The sequence below is a fragment of the Bos grunniens genome, chromosome 1 (assembly GCF_055505025.1).
Source record: "Bos grunniens cultivar Pamir isolate PY7600 chromosome 1, Bosgru_T2T1.0, whole genome shotgun sequence".
NCBI classification, from domain to species: Eukaryota; Metazoa; Chordata; class Mammalia; order Artiodactyla; family Bovidae; genus Bos; species Bos grunniens.
The window spans coordinates 113,874,036-113,899,191 of record NC_141165.1 but is presented as its reverse complement, the minus strand read 5'-3'; the positions used below and the strand labels follow the sequence as shown (position 1 = coordinate 113,899,191).

The 25,156-nt window shown below is 37.2% G+C and overlaps 1 protein-coding gene across 14 annotated transcripts in view; it reads right to left on the bottom strand.

Annotated features, from left to right (window-relative positions):
* LOC147380100 (uncharacterized) overlaps positions 1–25,156 on the bottom strand; it is a 699,587-nt gene that overhangs the window by 205,952 nt on the left and 468,479 nt on the right. For 13 of the 14 annotated variants that reach the window (XR_015167018.1, XR_015167012.1, XR_015167022.1 and 10 more), the window contains exon 5: positions 13,575–13,826. Coding sequence is in view for 10 of the 14 variants with exons in the window: in XM_086410556.1 (XP_086266682.1) it covers positions 13,647–13,826 (180 nt within the window). In the remaining 4 variants the exon portion in view is untranslated. Of the gene's footprint in view, positions 1–9,605; positions 10,078–13,574; positions 13,827–25,156 lie in introns of those variants that run through there. The other variant, XM_086410549.1, reaches the window with a different exon arrangement.

The window sequence follows — 25,156 nt, the reverse complement described above, 5'->3', positions numbered from 1 at the left end:
TTCATGATGCAGTCACCATTTACAGTCATTTTGGAGCCCAAAATAATAAAGCCTGCCACTGTTTCCATTGCTTCCGCATCTATTTGCCATGAAGTGATGGGACCAGATGCCATGATCTTACTTTTCTGAATGTTGAGTTTTAAGTCAACTTTTTCACTCTCATCTTTCATTTTCATCAAAAGACTCTTTAGTTCTTAGCTTTCTGCCATAAGGATGCTGTCATCTGCATATCTGAGGTTATTGATATTTCTCCTGGCAATCTTGATTCCAGTTTGTGCCTCATCCAGTCCATCATTTCTCACGATGTACTCTACATATAAGTTAAATAAGCAGGGTGACAATATACAGCCTTGACATACTCCTTTCCCGATTTGGAACCAGTCTGTTGTTCCATGTCCAGTTCTAACTGTTGCTTCCTGACCTGCATACAGATTTCTCAGGAGGCAGGTTAGGTGGTCTGAGATTCCCATCTCTTGAAGAATTTTCCACAGTTTGTTGTGATCCACACAGTCAAAAGCTTTGATGAAGTCAATAAAGCAAAAGTAGATGTTTTTCTGGAACTCTCTTGCTCTTTCAATGATCCAGTGGATGTTGGCAATTTGATCTCTGGTTCCTCTGCCTTTTCTAAATCCAGTTTGAACATCTGGAGGCTTACAGTTCACATACTGTTGAAGCCTGGCTTGGAGAATTTTGAGCATTACTTTGCTAGCATGTGAGATGAGTGCAACTGTGTCATAGTTAGAGAATTCTTTGGCATTGCTTTTCTTTGTGATTGGAATGAAAACTGACCTTTTCCAGTCCCGTGGCCACTGCTGCGTTTTCCAAATGTGCTGGCATATTGAGTGTAGCACTTTCACAGCATTATCTTTCAGGATTTGAAATAGCTCAACTGGAATTCCATCACCTCCACTAGCTTTTCATAGTGATGCTTCCTAAGGTCCACTTGACTTTGTATTCCAGGATGTCTGGCTCTACGTGAGTGATCACACCTTCGAGGTTATCTGGGTCATGAAGTTGGTTTTTTTTTTTTTTTGTATAGTTCTTCTGTGTATTCTTGCCACCTGTTAATATCATCTGCTTCTGTTAGGTCCATACCATTTTTGTGCTTCGTTGTGCCCATCTTTGCATGAAATATTACCTTGGTATCTCTGATTTTTTTGAAAAGATCTCTAGTCTTTTCCATTCTATTGCTTCCCTCTATTTCTTTGCACTGATCACTGAGGAAGGCTTTCTTATCTCTCCTTGCTATTCTTAGGAACTCTGCATTCAAATGGGAATATCTTTCCTTTTCTCCTTTGCCTTTTGCCTTTCTTCTTTTCTCCGCTATTTGTAAGGCCTTCTCAAATGTTGTAAAATTCCACCATGAAGGACTTCTTAGCAATTTTGTTTTTCTTTAGCATGAGAATATGTAGAAACAGGGTGCGTAGTATGTGTTACATGATCGAAATTGTGTGCTGTTTCTTTTTTTTTTTTTTTAAGAATCACTTTGGCTACGAGATGGAGAAAAGACTGCAGGTGGAGAAGAGAGATCAACTAGGAATCTGTTGTTATAGTTCAGAGATCACAGTGGCTGGGACTCTTAGAGAGTTGGTCAAATAAATAGAAGAAATAAAGAGATTTAGTAATTTCCCTCAAACTCTTTAGTAGCCCCAGATGTCCTTGTCTTTATATGTGTCTCCATGTTTCCCAGGAGACTTTTCTTGGTTTCCCAATTTCCACCAGAGGATCCCCTCAGCCTCGTAGTTGGGTCCTACCTCCCCTAGGTATATCAGCCTTCCTCTGTGGTTTGATATTCATCATTCCTGATATGGGCTGCTTGCTTTATTGTTAGGTTAACCCCGGGCTACTGCTTTATAGACACAGACCACAAACTGTCACCCTGGGCATAATGAGTACAGCTCTAACGTCAAAGATAGTATCTGCTTCCTTGCCAGGTGGACCCTTAGACAGGGCAGCCCTTATAAAATATAAAGGCTCCACTATGGCCGCATGGCCACCAAGGTTATTTAATAATTTACTGTTTAATATCAAGGCTCTTTGATTTAGAGTTTGGAGAGCAGGAAGATCAAAGCCAGCTTCAGCAGAACAGTTGCCTAAGTTCTTACCTCTGACTTCTGGCAGGATCATTTTTGTGATGCTGGCTGAAGTTGTGCAATAGGGTGCAACTTTCATCTCCCACTTGTTTAAATACAATGTTCAATGAGTGCTTAGTATTTGTCTATGGCATGGATAAATCAATCAGTCAAAGATAAGTTTCTGGTCTGATTTGCTCATTCAGAGTTAAAAAGAAAATAAAGTTATAAAGAATAATTATAAAATCTAACTCAAATTTCAACAACAGAGGGAAAGGGAAGATATCTAGTTGAAAATAGAACCAAGACAGGACCAGAAAGAAATTGAAAAAAGAAAAAGGTTTTGGTGAGAAGGTAGCATGGGAAAAATGAATTGATTCTTATTCTGGCAGGAGAGAGAAGAAGCTGGAGGACACAGCTATAATCTGATGGACACAGTGTGACTCTGCACGTCCCAGCTGGTTTTCCTCCATCTCCTCAGGCTGCTGTGACTGCCCCAAGTTTCTTGAAGACTGGGCTTCCGGATTGAAAATCAGTCTAGACATTTTATTCTCAGACTTTCCAGAGGAAGCGCAGTTGGTCACACTACCAGCATGGCAAATTGAGAACCTATTAATACACGGTTTTCACCTCATGATAGACATTTAGGCAACATCCAAGACAATTCAAAGAAATAAGGAACTATTTCCACTTTGTAAGAAAGTAAATGCTTCCTTGAAATCTACTATGTAGGTTGCTTAAATGAAAAAAGAGAGAAAGAATGCTAATGCAAACTTTTAAATGAATTGACATGCTCAGTTGTTCAGTTGTGTCAGACTCTTTTGATACCCATGGACTGTAGCCCACCAGGCTCCTCTGTCCATGGGATTATCCAGGCAAGAATACTGGAGTGGGTTGTCATTTCCTCCTCCAGGGAATCTTCTCAACTCAGGGATTGAACTCCTGCATCTCCTGCATTGCAGGCCAATTCTTTACCACTGAAGAAGCCCTGCAAATGCTAATATAAAAAACAGGGAATATCAGAATTTTCACCTTTGCTTTTTGTCATTTCTGAACATATTGAAATATTTTTATATTTAAACCAAAAAAGTTTTGAATTCTAAAGAAAGACATGGTGATGTGGTGAAAAGAACACAGGACTCAGAATGAAGATAAACAGGATGGAGTTTTAATTCTACCTATGTGACCTGGAGAAGGAAATGGCAACCCACTCCAGTGTTCTTGCCTGGAGAATCCCAGGGACGGGGGAGCCTGGTGGGCTGCCATCTATGGGGTTGCACAGAGTTGGACACGACTGAAGCGACTTAGCAGCAGCATGTGACCTGGGATTAGCTACTTAATCTCTCTGGGTGCCTATTCCTTCAACATAAAAGTCACAATGTTGTTTGAATGACCTAGAAGAACACTCTACCTAGGATATTCACTGATTCCATTTAGGACTGAATGCACAGAGTTACCGATTTTATATACTAGATCTGGTAGTGAATATTTAGGATTTTTTAAATGGAGAAGCAAGATATTATCAATTAAACAAGGAAGCCAGACAGAGGTGATTCTAATGCCATGGTGGCCTATGTAAGCAAACCATACCTAAGCATTTAAATGCTTAATGGTTACAAAAATCAAAACTTAAGGACAGCCAATCACAAACAGCCAACTAGGCTTTAAGCTATAACCAATCAGTCATCTTTTGTATATTGTGTATATAGTATAAGTCTTTCTCCAGCTCCTACCACTTCTGATTTGGTGCTTCCTGATTGGAACTGACTTCTGCTCAAATGAACCCTTGAAATTTTTAATATACTTCAGTTTGTCTTTTCAGTTCAGTTCAGTCACTCAGTCGTGTCTGACTCTTTGCGACCCCATGAATCGCAGCACGCCAGGCCTCCCTGTCCATCACCAACTCCTGGAATTCACTCAGACTCACATCCATCGACTCAGTGATGCCATCCAGCCATCTCATCCTCTGTCATCCCCTTCTCCTCCTGCCCCCAATCCCTCCCAGCATCAGAGTCTTTTCCAATGAGTCAACTCTTCGCATGAGGTGGCCAAAGTATTGGAGTTTCAGCTTTAACATCATTCCTTCCAAAGAAATCCCAAGGCAGATCTCCTTCAGAATGGACTGGTTGGATCTCCTTGCAGTCCAAGGGACTCTCAAGAGTCTTCTCCAACACCACAGTCCAAAAGCATCAATTCTTTGGCGCTCAGCGTTCAAAAGCATCAATTCTTCGGCGCTCAGCTTTCTTCACAGTCCAACTCTCACATCCATACATGACCACTGGAAAAACCATAACCTTGACTAGATGGACCTTTGTTGGCAAAGTAATGTCTCTGCTTTTGAATATGCTATCTAGGTTGGTCATAACTTTCCTTCCAAGGAGTAAGCGTCTTTTAATTTCATGGCTGCAGTCACCATCTGCAGTGATTTTGGAGCCCAAAAAAATAAAGTCTGACAGTGTTTCCACTGTTTCCCTATCTGTTTCCCATGAAGTGATGGGACCAGATGCCATGATCTTAGTTTTAATGTTTGAGTTTTAAGCCAACTTTTTCACTCTCCTCTTTCACTTTCATCAAGAGGCTTTTGAGTTCCTCTTTGCTTTCTGCCATAAATTTAGTGTCATCTGCATATCTGAGGTTATTGTTATTTCTCCCAGCAATCTTGATTCCAGCTTGTGCTTCTTCCAGCCCAGTATTTCTCATGATGTAGTCTGCATATAAGTTAAATAGGCAGGGTGACAATATACAGCCTTGATGTACTCCTTTTCCTATTTGGAAACAGTCTGTTGTTCCATGTCCAGTTCTAACTGTTGCTTCCTGACCTGCATACAAATTTCTCAATAAGCACATCAGGTGGTCTGGTATTCCCATCTCTTTCAGAATTTTCCACAGTTTATTGTGATCCACACAGTCAAAGGCTTTGACATAGTCAATAAAGCAGAAATAATTTGTCTTTTAACAATATTCAAAGCCCAGTGTGGATTTTTGTATAGTATTATAATCAGACATATAAATTATACTTCAAAGAAATTTTATATTTTTAGCTAGATAAACAATACAAGTTAAACTTTTGATATTCATTTCTTGGGGGAAATTAGTAAAAAAAATAATTATTGACTTTCTTGCTTGAATAATGAAAGATTCAAGATAGAGAAAACATATACATTTTTTGCCAGACTTATCTATAAAATCAAATGGAGGCCCTTTGTGAAAGTCAAAGAATATGTACTTTTCTAGTTCAATTAAAGACCCTAAGTAGGATATTGGGGAGATAGAACTCCTTTTCTTAATATATCCAGCAATAATGGGCACTTAGTTGATGGTGGTGAGCAAAACAGTTCCCTGCTGTCCCTGTGGCCACAGAGTTTAGAGTGCAGTTGTTTCTTTTCTCTGCACATCCACCACCTTACTTTTGGGTAGAACTCAAAACACAGAATGTAAACCACAGAGATATTCAGAAAGTTTCTGCATGCTTCTAAGTAAGCTCATGAAATAGCATGATAAAAATTCAAGTCCACCTGTACAATGCAGGGACTCCATTGTGCTGTCATCTCACAGGGAGAGTTTAGTGGAGATACATGAGTCCCCAGAGGGGCCCCCATTGAAACACATGGCTCTCTTACAAGTAAACAGTCTGAATCATCTATATCATTTTAATGAAACTGTGAGGACCAATAATGCATAGCCTATCCCAATGCCATTTCTATGCAAAGAGAACTGGCCAGGAGGACATTCCAAAGGAAGTACATTGCTGATGGTGCCATAATCCATGTCACTAGTATTTTATCTTACCTGAATTATTTTGTTACATAATTAAATACTTTTTTGCTTGATCTTCCTTCTTTCTCTACCATATAGTTAGCAGACTGAGCAAATAAAATTAAAGGATGCCCAGATAAATTTGAATTTTAGTAAACAACAAATATGTTTTTAGGATAAGTATGTCCCATGCAATATCTGGGTCATACTTACATTAAAATTCAAATTGAACTGGGCATCCTGTATTTTGTTTAGCAATGATACTATGACAAGTTGCCTCTCAACCATGGCTTGCATAAGAAACTTTCTACATATGTATTTTTTTTAATGTCGAAAAACATTGACTCTTATTTGAAGGCTGCAGTAATCCCCTCTCTGAATATCCTTTGGCATGACAAATACCAAGTCTGTCAGAAAATATTTCATTAAATCCTTTCTTGAGGTAAGGGAATGGCCTAGGTGGCTCCTGGGAATCCCATTCAAGCTTATATTTTTGAGTCTCTAAATCACATGATGATCAAATAATAAGCTCACTGAAGCTTCATGAAGGCAGGAACCTTGTGAATCTCCCCAGTGCCTAGCAGCCCATCTAGCGGAGGTGCTGGCCAGAGTAGGCATTCAGTGAATATATATTAAATAAGAAAAATTCCTTTGAAATTTGTTATTCCAGAAATAAAATAAAGGAAAAATTAGAGCAGATGTCTGTTTTCAACTACAGACCCAGTAGTATAAGGCCCCATAATAATATTGCCATATCATTACAGTCATGCCTGAAGCTGCATTCTAAGGTAATATATGAGGATAAATACATGTAGATTTCTAAAAGATGCCAAACCAGAGGGGTTTTTTTTGTTGTTGTTTGTTCGTTTGTTTGTTTTTGTTTTCTCCAGGTACCATGTAGGGGCTCCCAAAAGGAACTATTTTGACTCCTAAACTTAAATCCTTTTATGGTCTCTCTGGGCCACCTGGGTATATTCTTAATCCACAATGTGAAGCTCCTTAGAGCACTTAGAGATTTAAATTGGGGTTTTGCAAGGTAGAATTTGTTTATGTATAAGGAAAGCCATTGTGACCTCAAAAAATACAAATGAAGCAATCAAGAAAGAGAATAAAACTAATTTATATTTAATTTGGCCTTCACTCAGCTATTGGGGAAATTTTGAAATTTTCCAGATTTGTCTTTTTAAAAGGATCCCCACAGGGAAAGACTCAGTGTTTCAATAATACTTCTGTTTTCCTCCTAACAGAAATTAAAAAAACAGGAGAGAAAATACAGAAATTCTCTTTCACATGGTAGTGCTTCTGAGGCAGAAGGCAGCTGGGCCCCTCCAGGGTAAGCAATTTGAGTTCATTCCCTGTGGACAGAAATTCCAGGACAATGGAGAGAAGAGGCCGGGCTCTGCCCAGATAGAAGATAAGAGACCACATATTTCTCATTCTCAAGTCAGGGAAACCTTCCTGACTAGAAAGCTCCTTGGAGGTCAAAAGAGGGGTGGTGTCAAGTCTGCCCGTAGTGCTTTTTACTGGAATCCATCTTGACTGTAAATAATTCAAAAGTTGTGTGTCTATCCACATGTGCTGTACTTTTTTTCCTCCTAAGCCCTGGGATTTCTTTGGAAGGAATGATGCTGAAGCTGAAACTCCAGTACTTTGGCCACCTCATGTGAAGAGTTGACTCATTGGAAAAGACTCTGATGCTGGGAGGGATTGGGGGCAGGAGGAGAGGGGAAGACAGAGAATGAGATGGCTGGATGGCATCACTGACTTGATGGACGTGAATCTGAGTGAACTCCGGGAGTTGGTGATGGACAGGGAGGCCTGGTGTGCTGCGATTCATGGGGTCACAAAGAGTTGGACACGACTGAGCAACTGAACTGAACAAATGTTTTACTTGTTTCACTACTTTCAATGTTTATGGTGGTTTAGTCATTAAGTCGTGTCCAACTCTTGTGACCCCATGGGCTGTAGCCTGCCAGGCTCCTCCATCCATGGGATTTCCCAGGCAAGAATACTGGAGTGGGTTGCCATATCCTTCTCCAGGGGATCTTCCTGACCCAGGGATAGAACTCTGGTCTCTTGCATTGCAGGCAGATTCTTTACCGACTGAGCTATCAGGGAAGCCAGTTCAATCTTTATGGGAATTCTTTTCTGAAAACCCAGAGGGCCAGGGCCTTGTCACTGACCTTTGGTCTAGTGGCTAGGATTCAGCTCTCACTGCTGCGTCCCAACCTCATTCTCTGGCTGGGAACCGAAACCCGCTTCAATCCACTGCATACCAAGGCTACGCAAGATCAATTCATGTTTCAAAAGGAAGACTATTTTTAAATTGTTACTCAAGAAAAAGTTCCTCTTATAGTTTGAAATCAGGTTTCAGACTTTTATCAGAAATTATTATCCATCCCTCTTTCTTCCTCTAATGTTTCTTTCGGTATATCTGAATAGTAAGCAGGATTTTTAAAAATTATATACCTGTGCATACATAGCTATATTTTAATGCAGTTTCAAAGTATCAAGGGCAAAGAGGAAATCTTAAAAGTGACCATGGAGAAAAGATATTAGACTGACTTTGTTTTTATCACTAGAAACAGGAGATCAGTAAAATTTGGAGCAATATCTTCAAAATGCAGAGGGATAATAACTCACTTCAGAACTAAGTGATCAACTTTATTTTTTTCAGTAGGGAGAACAAAACAAAGACATATTGAAATAAACAAGGACTTTCAAGTTTACCACAGACAAATCCTTAATTTAAAAAAAATGCTTAAGCAAAAGAGACACAGATGTATAGAACAGTCTTTTGGACTCTGTGGGAGAGGGAGAGGGTGGGATGATTTGGGAGAATGGCATTGAAACCTGTGTAATATCATATATGAAACAAATCACCAGTCCAGGTTCAATGCATGATACTGGATGCTTGGGGCTGGTGCACTGGGATGACCCAGAGGGATGGTATGGGGAGGGAGGTGGGAGGGGGGTTCAGGATGGGGAACACATGTACACCCGTGGCAGATTCATGTTGATGTATGGCAAAACCAATACAATACTGTAAAGTAATTAACCTCCAATTAAAATAAATAAATTTATATTAAAAAAAATAAAATAAAATATTCTTTCCTTTAAAAAAAATGCTTAAAAAGATTCTTCATCAAGGAGAAAAGTAAACTTACAGGAAAGGAAAGATGTAGTAAAGCCAAATGTTAACATGGATTCTACTAAATATATTGATAAATATAATTGCTTCAAAATATCTAATTATCTTTTGCTTCACTTTTAAGATAAAACAATGCTTTGCAAAAATAAAAATATAATGGGATTTTAATTGATACTCAAGGAGATTAAGGGTCTGTTATGAAGGAAGGTAAAATAGTCACATTTATTAGGAGAAGTGATATTTAAATATATATGCAGAAAGAATTAGGGTAACAACATTAAAAAGAAACTGTATGGTGTTCAAACAAGAAGAAAAAATTGCACAGTATAGTTAAAAAAAAAAAAAAAAACACAGTCAAATACTAACCAATAGGAAACTGTTACAGAAATAATATCATACACAATAGAATTAAAGGCAAAAAGCATGGATGGAGAAAATACACAATAGAGACAATAACTGTATAACAAATCATAACATGCACAAGTTTCTAAATGCCTAATAATATGGTCTTAAAATACATAAAGCAAAAACTGGCCATACTAGTAGTGTCAGACCCACGTGAACAATGGAGACAGACTGCATTTAAATCTCCGCTCTACCGACTGCTAGCTTTGTGAACTTCTTTGTCCCTCGATCTCTTCTTCTGTAAAAATGATGTCCTCACCTTATACAGTTGGTTTAAGAATAAAATAAATTATTATATTTAGAGGACACATACAGTACCAAGCGCATATTAAGATCTACACATAACTTTTTACTGAGAGAATTTTAAGAATTGATCCCTCTAATAAAGTGAAAAATTGATATTCAGACAAAACATAATAATGCTAGAGGATTGGATGAATATCGTTTTTCTAAAAGAGGATGTATATGGAACACTACCTCCAAAAGTAAAAAATATACACTTTTGAAATTACTGGAACATTATAAAATTAACCACATACTAGATCACATGTTGGAGAAGGCAATGGCGCCCCACTCCAGTACTCTTGCCTGGAAAATCCCATGGATGGAGAAGTCTGGTGGGCTGCAGTCCATAGGGTCACTAAGAGTCGGACACGACTGAGCGACTTCCCTTTCACTTTTCACTTTCATGCACTGGAGAAGGAAATGGTGACCCACTCCAGTGTTCTTGCCTGGAGAATCCCAGGGACGGCAGAGCCTGGTGGGCTGCCATCTCTAGGGTCGCACAGAGTCGGACACGACTGAGCGACTTAGCAGCAGCAGCAGCAGCAGATCACATGTATGGAGTAGAAAATGGCAACCTACTCCAGTATTTTAGCCTGGGAAATTCCATGGACAGAGGAATTCCTGGCGGGCTACAGTTCATGGGGTTGCAGAGTTGGACACAACTGAGCACAAATGCCTAGATCACATGTAATATCAACTATTTTCAATAATTTATAAAACCGTATCTTCTTACCACAAAGGATTAAATATTTTTTAAAAATAAAATAAACTTATTTTTAGAAAGTTGATATGTTCTCAGATGTAAAGTATGAAAAAAGATCACAATAGAAATTAGAGAATATTTATAACTAAGTAAAAATAAAAGTGTTATATATCAAAACCTGCCAGAAGCTGGTACAGTAGTAATTCGAGGGAAATTTATACACATAAATGGCATCTGGTCCCATCACTTCATGGGAAATAGATGGGGAAACAGTGGAAACAGTGTCAGACTTTATTTTTTGGGCTCCAAAATCACTGCAGATGGTGACTGCAGCCATGAAATTAAAAGATGCTTACTCCTTGGAAGGAAAGTTATGACCAACCTAGACAGCATATTCAAAAGCAGAGACATTACTTTGCCAACAAAGGTCCATCTAGTCAAGGCTATGGTTTTTCCAGTGGTCATGTATGGATGTGAGAGTTGGACTGTGAAGAAGGCTGAGAGCCAAAGAATTGATGCTTTTGAACTGTGGTGTTGGAGAAGACTCTTGAGAGTCCCTTGGACTGCAAGGAGATCCAACCAGTCCATTCTGAAGGAGATCAGCCCTGGGATTTCTTTGGAAGGAATGATGCTAAAGCTGAAACTCCAGTACTTTGGCCACCTCATGCGAAGAGTTGACTCATTGGAAAAGACTCTGATGCTGGGAGGGATTGGGGGCAGGAGGAGAAGGGGATGACAGAGGACGAGATGGCTGGATGGCATCACTGACTCGATGGACATGAGTCTGAGTGAACTCCAGGAGTTGGTGATGGACAGGGAGGCCTGGCGTGCTGCGATTCATGGGGTCACAAAGAGTCAGACACGACTGAGTGACTGAACTGAACTGAACTGAAATGTATTTACTTAATAAATAAAATCAACAAAACAAAAGCTATTTCTTTTAAAGAAAGTACACTGACTCCATCAGTAAAAGAGAGAACATCAAAAGGAATAATAGAAAAATGGAATGAAAATAGTAAATATTGAAATTACTATATTTTTATGGAGTGCTTTATAATATCATAAAACATTATAAATAAATTTATGCAAATAACTTGTAGACTTAAATGAAACTGACAACTTTCCAGACAAATATAAGTTAGTAAAATTGCCTGAGGAAGAAATGATAAACATTAAATAAATTTAGTGAATTATACAATCTTATCTTGCCTAAAAAACACCAAAGCTTCTTGGAACTAGAAATTTAAACTACAGAAAAATGTTTCAGGGAACAGTTAATGAGGGGAAACTACTCATCCAGTTTTATGAAGTGAATGTATCTTTACATCCAAAGCAGACATAAATAATGAAAGAAACAAAGTCCTATAGATGCAAAAAATGCAATCAATTTCAAGAGTCATCAATGATGACTTTCAGCTAATTAGAAATAGAAGGAGAATCTTTGAACTTTTATCTATAGTTAATAGCACACTGAAATGTGAAATTTCAGATGTGTTCCAATTAAACTCAGGAACAACTCAAGGATGCCTATGAAACTGCTTCTAACACTGGAAATACAACACAAACAATAAGGTAAGTAAAGAAAATAAGGTATAAGGAGTACAAAAACTAGCAAAATTATCTTTGTTGAGACAATACTGTTTATAAAATTAAAGAAAATTTACAAACAATTGGCAAGTTTGCTAGACACAAGCTCAATATATAAGAATCAATAGAGTCCTTACATATGAATAATCATTAATGAGTAAAACAATGGCAGCTAGGTAGTTATTAATAACCAAAGAGAGTAAAGCACCTTTTAATGAATCTAGCAAAAGCTGTATAGCAAACTTTTGACAGAGAAAACTGTAAATATGAACAATCATTTAAAGCACTAATAGAAAATTAGGCTATGATAACAGATAAAAGACTAGTATCTAAAAGATATCAGCGCTCTCAAATTCACTTTATATTTTCATCCAACTGTGACTATAATCCCAGAAAGAATATATTTGCCTGTTTAATGGAACTTGCCAAGCTTATCCTGGAATTCAAATAAATGAATAAAAGTCCAAGATTAAGTAAGAAATTTAGAAGAAAATTAACTTTTAAAAGGAGAATATCAAGATATTTTGTTGCTGGGGTAATTAAAATAGTGTAGAACAGGAACTGAAATAAATAAACAGACAAAGGGTCAGAAAAGAGAGCCCAGAAACTTATAAATATATTGATGTATGAGAGAGAAGAGATATTAAAATCAGTAATAAAAGAGTGAATTTTTCATACATAGCTTTAGGACAACTGGGTATCTAAGTAAAATACAATTTCAAATATTTTAAAGCCCTAAATATTAAAAGTAAGACTTTAAAACTTTTAAAAGAAAATATAGAATATGTTTATTATCCTGAGGTTGGCAAGATGTATATGCATAAAAGGCAAAACTCATTAAGTAAAAACTATGATATATCTGCCAACATTACAATGAAAATTTTCTATTTAATAAAATACCACAAAGTTAAAGGAAGCCACAGAATGGGATTTTATATTTACATGGGGTTTCACCAATGAAGGTTTCATATTCAGAACATACAAATATTTACAAATAAATAAGAAAAATATAACAACCCAATGTGAATTGGGCTTCCCTGGTGTTTCAGAGGTTAAAGTGTCTGCCTGCAATGCGGGAGACCTGGGTTCAATCCCTGGGTCGGGATGATCCTCTGGAGAAGGAAATAGCAACCCACTCTAGTATTCCTGCCTGGAGAATCACACGGAGGGAGGAGCCTGGTAGGCTACAGTCCACGGGGTTGCAAACAGTCGGACACGACTGAGCTACTTCACTTTCACTTTCAATATGAATAAAGGCCAATATGTATGAGGTATTCAAGAAAAGGAGTGTTCAAATGGCCAACAACGTAGAAATTAAAAGGTTCAACCCCACAAATGATTAGGAAAATGAAAGCTAAAACCAAATGCAAATTAAAACTATTCACCTTTCAAATTCAGCAAACCAATTTTAAAGTCTGGAGATACTCTAGACTTATAAAGGTTAAGAGGTCACAAAGATTCTCATACATTTATAGTGAACACAGAAATTGGTGTAGCTATTTTGGAAGGAAATTTACCATTCATAAAGTTTAATATGCCGTATTAGTTTTCTATTACTGTGTAACAAACAACTATCGACTTCATGGCTTAAAACAATGAAAATTTGTTAGCTTACAGTTCTGGAGGTCAGAAGTCTGTCCTGGGTTTCACTGGGCTAAAATCAAGATGTCTCTGCTGGGCTGCGTTCCTAGCTGGAGGCTCTAGGAGAGAACCCGTTTTTGTTGCCTTTATCCAGTGACTCCGGACTTGTACTACTCAGCGCATGCCCCTCTTCACCATCTTGAAAACCAGCAACAGCTGGTAGAATTTTTTTCAGGTGGTAGCTTATGACTCTCAGTTCTGCCTCCTCTTCTGATTTCAAGGATTCCTGTAATTAGATTGGGCCCTCCTGAGTAAGCCAATTAAGTAAGCCTTGCCTTCTAAAGATACTTAATTACATTTGTGAAGACCCTTTGGCCATACAAAGTCTAACATATAAACAGGTTTCAAGGACATCTTTGGAAGAACCCACATATATATATGTGCTCCCCCTAGCAATTTTACATCAGAGGCCTTAAAAAATTATTGCAAATGAACTCAAAGAGATATTTAGAAATACATTCATTGGGACATTGTGTATATTATGAAAGTTTTTTTTAATTGTTTATTAATAGGAAAATAAATATCAGTGCATTTCCACAATGGAATTCTTCATAGGGTTAAGATAAATTGTAAAAACATAATAGTGAACAAAATAAAGATGCAGAATTACATTTGTTTGAGTATGTGTATGTATGGACGTGCATGGATAAGGAGAGATGATTGACATAGACAGATGATAGAGATTATAGCAATGAATTGGCATAATAAATTCAATGGTTTATTTGAATTCATTAAATTCAATAAATTCAAATGGTTATCTTTGGGAAGTTAGGGGAAGATATACAATATGTTTACCTTTGTTAGAGCTAGGTGGGTAGATGTGTTTTCCTTAAAATACTCTCCAGCTTTTTTATGCTTTCAGTGTTTCACAATAGAAATTTGAAGACACTTGTGTAAGGACACTAAATGGAATAAAGGAATCCCATGGAAGATGCAAAAGCTAAGAAGAGGAACACACTGAGCTAAACCTAGATTAGTTGGTATTATAAATAAACACTAAACTGAACATCAAGAGCCTGGAGTTTCATCTTAGCTCTGTGACTATTTACCTATGTAACTCTGAGCACATTACTAAACACTACCAGATATTAGCCTCCCCATATCACAAGTGAGGACACAAGAGAACACTCTAGGTTTGCTGTAAACATAAGATAGTCTATCTGATGGCTTTTAAGTACAGTCACAGATTGTTGACACTAAAATATGTCTGGTTTGACAAAGTACATCTTCTTGAAATTGAAATTCTTGAAGTTCATGTCTACAGAACTTATATGAATACATGTACATGCTCCTACACACACCAACACTGCATAATCCCTGCTTTTGGCTTAAAATCACTACTATCTGCCAGTCTTTTGAGGCTAAAAGATGGCTCCATAGCTGTTCAGGGAAACAGTTATTAAATCCAGTCTGGGATAAAATGTTGAGATGGAATTGAATTTGGAGCCCTCTTCTTTGTGATCTTCACAGAATCAAGCTCAGTTTTTCATTTGTATAATCTCTTTGGGGAACATGTTCAGTGGTAAGCTGTTAAACAGTACATCTCTAGAACACTATTCCCCAAAAGAGACCTATTAATGCCATAGAATTATGGTAACTTGCCTGTCCTAATTTAGGAACAGACAGTGTTAGACTATGGGGTAAATATTTCCTGGCAAAAACTATATAGTCATTCAAATCCCAGTGTTGCTGAGTGATCTCCTTGCCCATGCCAGAAGGGCCCCTGGACCGCAGAAAGAATTCCCTTTACGGATGCTCTGCCACCTCACAAATGCTTCCTTTGTCCTATGTACAAAATCAATGCCGAGGATTTTATACCTTGCTTCATGTCTTTGGACACTATTTGGCATATCCTTCCAAGCGATGTCTTCTTCAATAAGAACAAGCCACTTACTTCTGATGACATGAATTCTTGAGTAGGACTCTGACTGGGACATACATTGCCTGAGGCAGGAGGCTGGGCTCACTGGCTGTCTTCTGAGCAGCCCAGCTTTCATGTCCTAGTTACTCAACTTTGAGCACAGCCAAAATTTATCTCAAGCCAAGTTCTTCTGGACAAAAAACACTGAAAATTCTTGCCTGCTTCAAGCCAGTAGAAGACTCCAGCCGGATATTGGACCTGTCAAGTAATTTTAATCACTAAAAGAAGAATAGGTTAGACTCTTGCTCTCATTCTCCATAGTGCTAAGGCCACATATAGGCCACCTCTAAATGAAATTTGTATATTTTAGTTTAAATTCTCTGTTGGTTTTATTGATCCTGTACATATGATATTTCACAATACAGTTTTCAATCATATATGTATTCCTGAAGACCCATGAAGTGACTGCTGCATGTTTAAAATAAAATTTTTATTTTATTAAAATTTTAATAAAAAATTTTATTAAAAACATTAAAAAATGTTTAAAATCAGAATTTTTTATTTTAAGAGAGAGTATTTTAGATGTTATACAACCCTCTTCACTTTCCTGTTACTGCACTGTAACTGTCTCCTAGTCATTTCCCCATATACTTTAAGAATTTGACCTCAGGCTCATGGCTTTCTTTTCCAACATGAAGGTTCTTGTGGACAACTTACCAAATCCCAGATATCTCTAAACGATAGCTTTCTCCATATGTTACATTCTAGAACATGCCACTTCACAAACTGTTCACTTGCAACCTCTAATCTTTTTACTTTACAAATACGTGGACATGATTCTACTCTTACGGCTTGTCAATTCACTGACCCTTCCATTTTTACTTCCTTATCATCTTTTATCTCCCTTTTCAGGTCAGATTGAATGCTCTAGAATTTCAGTGATGATCCTGATAAAACCATCATTTTTTTTTGCCTTTCTTTTCACAGAAAATTCTAATCCTATATAAACTCAATTATCTGCTTTGGAAGATTCAGTTCAGTTCAGTCGCTCAGTCATGTCTGACTCTTTGCGACCCCATGGACTGCAGCAGGCCAGGCCTCCATCACCAACTCCCAGAGCTTCCTCAGACCCATGCCCATTGAGTCAGTGATGCCATCCAACCATCTCATCCTCTGTCTTCCCCTACTTCTCCCACCTTCAATCTTTCCCAGCATCAGGGTCTTTTCAAGGGAGTCAGTTCTTTGCATCAGGTGGCCAAAGTATTGGAGTTTCAGCTTCAACATCAGTCCTTCCAATGAATATTAAGGACTGATGTTTTTTAGGATGAACTGGTTGGATCTCCTTGCAGTCCAAGGGACTCTCAAGAGTCTTCTCCAACACCACAGCTCAAAAGCATCAATTCTTCAGCACTCAGCTTTCTTTATAATCCAACTCTCACATCCATACTACTACTGGAAAAACCATAGCTTTGCCTAGATGGATCTTTGTTGGGAAAGTAATGTCTCTGCTTTTTAATATGCTGCCTAGGTTGATCATAACTTTTCTTCCAAAGATAGGTCTCACTATAAATTTGGAATCATAAACCTTATTTTTTCTCTGCTCAACTTGCCTTCTGACTTTCTTCAAAAATTACTTCAAACTTTATTTTCTATTCTCAAACTTCTACTTCAACCTCTCATATTGACTATTGATTTTTAGCTGATTATGTTACCATTTACTTCTTGGAGAGAGAGAGAAATCCACCTGAAAAGAATCAACTAACTTCGTGATCATCCAACCTACAAATCCACCTGAATGTGCTTGCATCTTTTCCTTCCAAGTGTACTTCTGAAGCATTTCTTCCATCTGAACTCTGAGATCCTATGCCTTACTGATTGCCCTAGAGCATTTACTTCCCCTGCTTTCCCATGAATTACCAATCTTCACACTTTACATAAGCTCTTTCCAAAGTCTTCCAACCATTCCAACCATTTTTTAGTAAGTTTAAAAAATCTGTTTCTTAATTTGAGTTTCCTGTTCTGTGAATATTATATTCATATATTGTACCAGCTTTCTATGGAATCTTTTCTTTATCCATTTGTAGTATTTTTTTGTAGATTCTATATGTAAATAGTCAGCTAAAACACTGCAATAAGTGTTATTTGCTTGTAGTTTTCCTTTTAGATTTGTTTATGAGGTTTTTTGTCTAATAGGAGTTTTAATTTTACTGAACTCAGATTTAGCAGGATTTTCTTTTACTGTTTATGCATTTTGCATCTTTTAAAAAACTGTTTTTTTAAAGATATATTTCAATATTCTAGAAATTTTAAAATGTTACTTTTTGCATTGCATCTTTCATTTACATAGATTTTCCAAAGAGAATAGTATAAACTAAGAACCTTTCTTTTTTTTTCTTATAGATAATTATCCAAGCAACATTTATTCTCCTACCCAACTTCTACCTAATAATTTGAAAAAGAAACTTAGTCATTGACAAGATCTAAATATTTATGTCTACTTTGGCACTCTATTTTTTGTCCCATTGATTGATTTTCCATTCAGGCATCAATATCACACTGCTTTTATTATTAAATTGCTATATCTCTTTAACATATATTGATATCTGATGGGGAGTGTTCCACCACTATATTCTTCTCTAAACTCTTTTGACTTTGTTGGCTCACTGCATTTTTATTTGAATTTTAGTTTTCAATTTGTCAAGTTACAGGAAATTTGATTTGATTTCTTTAATAAGAATTGCTTTATATTTATAGATTAATTTGGGGTGAACTGCACTTTTTTGGTATTATTGGTTCCCAGCCATAAACACGGTACATAGTTTTCATTTATTTTAGTCTTTTTATGTATTTTAAGAATAAATATTATACGTTTATCACCAAAGTGAGTAAAAATATAAATTATTCAAATCAAAACATAGAGGGAAAAAAGAGAGAAAAATGGAACAGAACATTTAAAATCTTTGGGAATAAAAATCAAGCAGTTTAACACCCATTAACACATCCTAGAAGGAAGAGAGAAAATAAATGGTATATAAGAAATATTATACAAGATTATTACTATGATTTTCCAAATTGACAAAAAAAATAGTAACTTATATATCCTAGAATCTCAACAAACACAGGATAAAGTAAACCATACTTAAGGAAATCATAGTTAAAATTCTCAACAGCAAGGATTAAGTGAAATTCATAAAAGCAGTCAGAAAAAAACTCTGACATTTCACTTACACACAAAGAAACAAGATTGATGGCTTAACTTATTGTTGAAAAATATGTGCTCTGAAAGTGTAAAAAGAAAAAAAATCCTGCAAATTAGAATTCTATCTTCAATGAAAATATCTTTCATAAATGAAGGCAAATTAAAGAAACTTTTAGAGAGACAAAAGTTAAAAGCTGAAAAAAATTTCTCCAACAGATTTACACTATAGAATAAAATATTTAGGCTAAAGAAAGTGATACCATAAGGGAGTTCAAATTTACAAGAAACATCAAAAGGCAATGATGAAGAAACTAGTGGGAGTAAATATGAAATAATCTGATCTGATATAAAATTTATACTTATTTGCATTCTCAACTCTCAGATGGGCTTTTAAAAACTATGATTTTGTAGCTTAATCAGTTTGCTTCATTATTAGTTGAGAATGTTTTGGTTTTAAATATATATGAAAGAATTTCCTTTACTTAAAAAGAACAAATTTATTTTCAACTGGAATGTGCATTATATAAAGAAAAATTTATTTAGAGGGATAGTTTCATTATACAATATAAACAGTATATTACTGTTTCTTTTTATTTATCTGTTTTAAACCTTAGAAAATATTAATATTAGATTTAGCTTTCCTTCAACAGTTAGTCTTTGCTGACTCTAATTTGAAGTGACCATAGGTTCTAAAATACTTAAAATCTTTATAATTCTCTCCCAATCCCAATAACTCAAAGTTTTAATTTTTCATTGCTAATTTTGATGGTTATGTCAACTTCCTTGTTTTGTTAATATTAATGGGTTTTACTGGCAGTTTTATTTGGTTAAGTCTTATTCTTGCACAACCAATTTTATAATCAGATCAGATCAGTCGCTCAGTCATGTCCGACTCTTTGCAATCCCATGAATCGCAGCACGCCAGGCCTCCCTGTCCATCACCAACTCCCAGAGTTCACTCAGACTCACGTCCATTGAGTCAGTGATGCCATCCAGGCATCTCATCCTCTGTCGTCCCCTTCTCCACCTGCCCCCAATCCCTCCCAGCATCAGAGTCTTTTCCAATGAGTCAACTCTTTGCATGAGGTGGCCAAAATACTGGAGTTTCAGCTTTAGCATCATTCCTTCCAAAGAAATCCCAGGGCTGATCTTCAGAATGGACTGGTTGGATCTCCTTGCAGGCCAAGGGACTCTCAAGAGTCTTCTCCAATACCACAGTTCAAAAGCATCAATTCTTCGGCACTCAGCCTTCTTCACAGTCCAACTCTCACATCCATACATGACCACAGGAAAAACCATAGCCTTGACTAGACAAACCTTTGTTGGCAAAGTAATGTCTCTGCTTTTGAATATGCTATCTAGGTTGGTCATAACTTTCCTTCCAAGGAGTAAGCTTCTTTTAATTTCATGGCTGCAGTCACCATCTGCAGTGATTTTGGAGCCCAGAAAAATAAAGTCTGGCACTGTTTCCACTGTTTCCCCATCTATTTCCCATGAAGTGATGGGACTGGATGCCATGATCTTTGTTTTCTGAATGTTGAGCTTTAAGCCAACTTTTTCACTCTCCACTTTCACTTTCATCAAGAGGCTTTTTAGTTCCTCTTCATTTTCTGCCATAAGGGTGGTGTCATCTACATATCTGAGGTTATTGATATTTCTCCCCGCAATCTTGATTCCAGCTTGTGCTTCTTCCAGTCCAGCGTTTCTCATGATGTACTCTGCATATAAGTTAAATAAACAGTGTGACAATATACAGCCTTGACGTACTCCTTTTCCTATTTGGAACCAATCTGTTGTTCCATGTCCAGTTCTAACTTTTGCTTCCTGACCTGCATACAAATTTCTCAAGAGGCAGATCAGGTGGTCTGGTATTCCCATCTCTTTCAGAATTTTCCACAGTTTATTGTGAAATAAACATATATATATAAGTTTATATATATATATATATATATATATATATATATATATATATATATCCTTCATTTTATAATGAAGGAGTATAATTAATTTGGTTCTCCAAATGCATGGAAAAAAATATGGACCCCCTACAATGACATAAAAAGACAAAGGAATTCTAGGATCTTGTAAAAAAAAAATGTTTTAAACAGTTTTAGGATGATTTCTACTTTTTGTTTTGCTTTTTGATATTATTGCATTGTTTTTAACCATGCAAACATTTTCCTCTCCTCTTCCTTAATACACACTTTTCTGTATGATTGATTCATGGTACTGACACAAGGAATTCTAAGTGTATTGAATCCAATAGGATGTGTAATATGTGGGATTTAATAAAGACATGCACTGCTATTTCAATGGAATCACAGACTCTGCATTTGAATTCACAACAATCCTTACCAGGAAGAATTCTTCAACAACTAGCAGGTTTCCATCAATATATTTGGTAGAACTTCATCAAATCTTAATAAATCAAAATAATTCTTAGTATTGATTTTCTTTCTTTTCCCAAATCAGAAGACAAGAACTCAGCATCTAGATCACCTGAAAGAATGTTGGTTTCTTCAAGGGCTTCTGTTAATCAGTTACTTATATTCAGCACCTGACACTGGGAGTATATTTAGTGCTCTAGCCATTGGCTCAGAAGGTAAAGAATCTGCCTGCAATGTGGGAGGCCTAGGTTCGATCCCTGGTTCAGGAAGATCCCCTGGAGAAGGAAATGGCAACCCATTCTGGTATTCTTGCCTGTAGAATCCCATGAACAGAGAACCCTGGTGGGCTACAGTCCATGGGGTTGCAAAGAGCTGACATGACTGAGATTAACCCTTTCACACTTTCACTTTCTAGCCATTGTCATTATCTTCCTCAAACCCTGTCTGGCCTATAAACTCAATTCATCAATATAGCATCTTTTTTTTCTAAGTACGTCAGTGCTGTCCATTCTAGGGGAAAGAAGAGACCAGAACTAGGACTAAACCTAATTCCAACCCCAGTTTTGATCTCTGTCCCAATCTTGGCCTCAGCTTTGGATGGAATTTTAATGATCCCATTTTCACTGGGCAAATGGCCCCTTAAAACCCTATCAGAGATGCATTGAGCTTTAACCACCTACTCCTCTAGAGCAAATGGACCTTGGAAAGCTGTCAGTCCTTTATATGTCAGAGTCAATTTGAGCTGTTTCCTTTTCACCCAACACCTAATTGAGATGAGTCACATGAATAAACAAAGTAAATTCCTCTGTTGGAGAGAAAAAGAAGATATGACTAATAATTTCAGATCATACCTAAATTATGAGGCTAAATAAAGGTCTACAGTCTTGAGAAGCTTGTAAGAAGAGATGCAGCCAGTGGGAAATAGTGCAGGAGGATGCTGAACTGTTGCCAAAGATGAATTTAATCAATCCCTATTGAATGATTTTTCAACCTATCATTTAGAATAAAGAAAGCAAATTCTTTTCTGCACCTAAAGTTGGTTCTTTGTAAAAACAGACTGTGAGGAAAATACGCTTTCAGAAGAGGACTAGCAGAGGACATCTGATATTAAGTGAACGAGAGAATTTGGAGTCAGAAGAGAGTCGTAAATTTTTCAGATAAAATGTGAACTTGTACATCATTTTTTAGGAAAAAAAATTGAATATAACATTGGCATACAGGATATAATACCAAAATAAATCCATCAGACATATTTCGAATACCTATTATGTGCCTGGATAAACTCCATTAGATCTAAGTAGAGATAACTGCTTGGAGAAGGCAATGGCACCCCACTCCAGTACTCTTGCCTGGAAAATCCCATGGACCGAGGAGCCTGGTGGGCTGCAGTCCATGGGGTCTCTGAAGGTCGGACACGACTGAGCGATTTCACTTTCACTTTTCACTTTCATGCATTGGAGAAGGAAATGGCAACCTACTCCAGTGTTCTTGCCTGGAGAATCCCAGGGATGGGGGAGCCTGGTGGACTGCCATCTCTGGGGTCGCATAGAGTCGGACACGACTGAAGTGACTTAGCAGCAGAGATAACTGCTAAAAGAACATAGTGGTTTTTGGTGTTTGTATTTGAATGTCATATGAAAAATAGATTCTGTTGAATGGCTTTGTACATAAAATAGCCCAAGGTGACTTGGGATGCATGTCTTTTGAAAAATCATACTTTATACTATTTGAAATTTAAGCACACTTGACATATGTACATAAGTACTGTGTCATATGTCATATGTGTCGTATGTCAAGTACTTGTAAGTGTAGGGATCTTTCTTGAATTTATACCCAGAGTCTGAGTTGATGAGAAAAAAAAAAGCTTCTACCCCAGTTTGTTTTATCTTTTCCTAATAATTATTTTCCAAGAATGTCAGGTAAGTTTTCTTGCACCAGTCAATTTCACATCTGCTTGATATAACATACATATCAATATTTTAACAGTTATAATACATATTGCAATCAATGATAAATAGAATTTAAAAATGGAAAGCATTCTTAACTCAATTTTTTTCTGTTCCTATTATCTCCAGGTCAAGGACATCTTAGTTTATTTTTTTTTTCACTTAACTTATTTTTTAGGAATGTTTGTATTAAAAATGTCTTCCCCACCCTGCCCTCCCTCAAGACTTTTGGTTTGGCTTGTACATGAAAAAATGAAAATAGATTGAAAGTTGTCCTCCTGTCCTTACAACGAGAAAAAAGTGAACAAATTTAAAATCAATGATTTTCTTGGACTCATTGGAGATCTTTGCCACAAAGAAAACCTCTACCCTAAAATCTGGAAAGACAAGTGAATACAGAAAATCACAACTAAGACCTACTTACTGGAGCAGAAACCACTGAAACCATAAATTTCAGTGAACTTCATAAACATATATGAACAAAAACTTCATAAACATACGTGAACACATATATGATAATTTTGATAAACTGCTAGAGGCTGAGTGATGGCTGCAGTCTTGGGTAAGGGTGGAGGCACAATCTGTGTGTGGGGGTTGGGGGAGGCTTTACCTCCAGAAAGGCCATCAGGTTCTCTTGATGAAGAGCCAAGAAAAATATTCTAATAGCTTTGGCAAAAATAGGTGAAGAATGATCATTATGAAATATATCCAAAGGGTTTCAGTAACAAAGGTCTATGTTCAGGGGGAAAGATTTTATCAGAATTTTACTCGGTCTGAAGTTATAGCACTGCTCCCACTCCAGCCCTCTCTAGCCTTGCAGTTTCACTTAGGGAGAGAGAAAGCAAAAAAAACATTGTAAAGGTCAGAGTCACCACAATGAAGGATAAAGACATGCTGAAAATCTAAGATCTAATCATAAGATTAAAGAATATTAAGCTTCTCTGGTGGCTCAGTGGTGAAGCGTCCACCTGCCAATGTAGGATACATTAATTCGACCCCTGATCAGGGAAGATCCCACCTGCAGCAGAGCAACAAATCCCATGTGCCACAACTATTGAGCTTGCACTCTATAGTCTGGGAGCTACAGCTATTGAAGCTCACATGCCATAGAGCCTGTACTCCACAGCAAGTGAAGCCTGTGTGCTGCAATGGGAGAACAGCGACCCACTCACTGAAACTATAGTAAAGACTGCACAACAAAGACTGCACAGCCAACTATAAATAAATACAATTTTTTTCAAAAAAAAGAATACTTCAACTGCCACACACTATTATCCTACAAATAGAGCTCAGTGTATAACTGAGCAACTGAAATGAACTGATATACCTGGGAAACACAGATAAGAGAACCGCAAGACAAAGACTCTCTGAGGAAGAGTACTTAAACAAGCTCAAAGTCAACAGGGAGAGGATAAAAAAAGACAGAGGTATCTGAAGACTCTAGTGCATACACTTACAGCAAATATTGCACAGTGTTCAACAGCTCAGTTCAGTCGCTCAGTCATGTCCGACTCTTTGCGACACTGTGGACTGCAGCACACCAGGCTTCCCTGTCCGTCACCAACTCCTGGAGCATGTTCAAACTCATGTCCTTCAAGACAGTGATGCCGTCCAAGCATCTAGTCCTCTGTAATCCCCTTATCCTCCTGCCTTCAATCTTTCCCAACATCAGGGTCTTTTCCAATGAGTTGGCTCTTCACATCAGGTAGCCAAAGTATTGGAGTTTCAGCTTAAACATTAGTCCTTCCAATGAATATTCAGGACTGATTTCCTTTATGATTGACTGATTGGATCTCCATGCAGTCCAAGGGACTCTCAAGAGTCTTCTCCAACACCACAGTTCAAAAGCATCAATGCTTCAGCGCTCAGTTTTCTTTATAGTCCAATTCTCACATCCATACATGACTACTGGAAAACCATAGCTTTAACTAGACAGGCCTTTGTGGGCAAGGGAATATGTCTGCTTTTTAATATGTTGTCTAGGCTTGTCATAGCTTTTCTTCCAAGGAGCAAGCGTCTTTTAATTTCATAGCCATGGTCACCATCTGCAGTGATTTTGGAGCCCAAGAAAATAGTCTCTCAGTGTTTCCATTGTTTCCCCATCAATTTGCCATGTAGTGATGGGACCAGATGCCATGATCTTAGTTTTCTGAATGTTGAGTT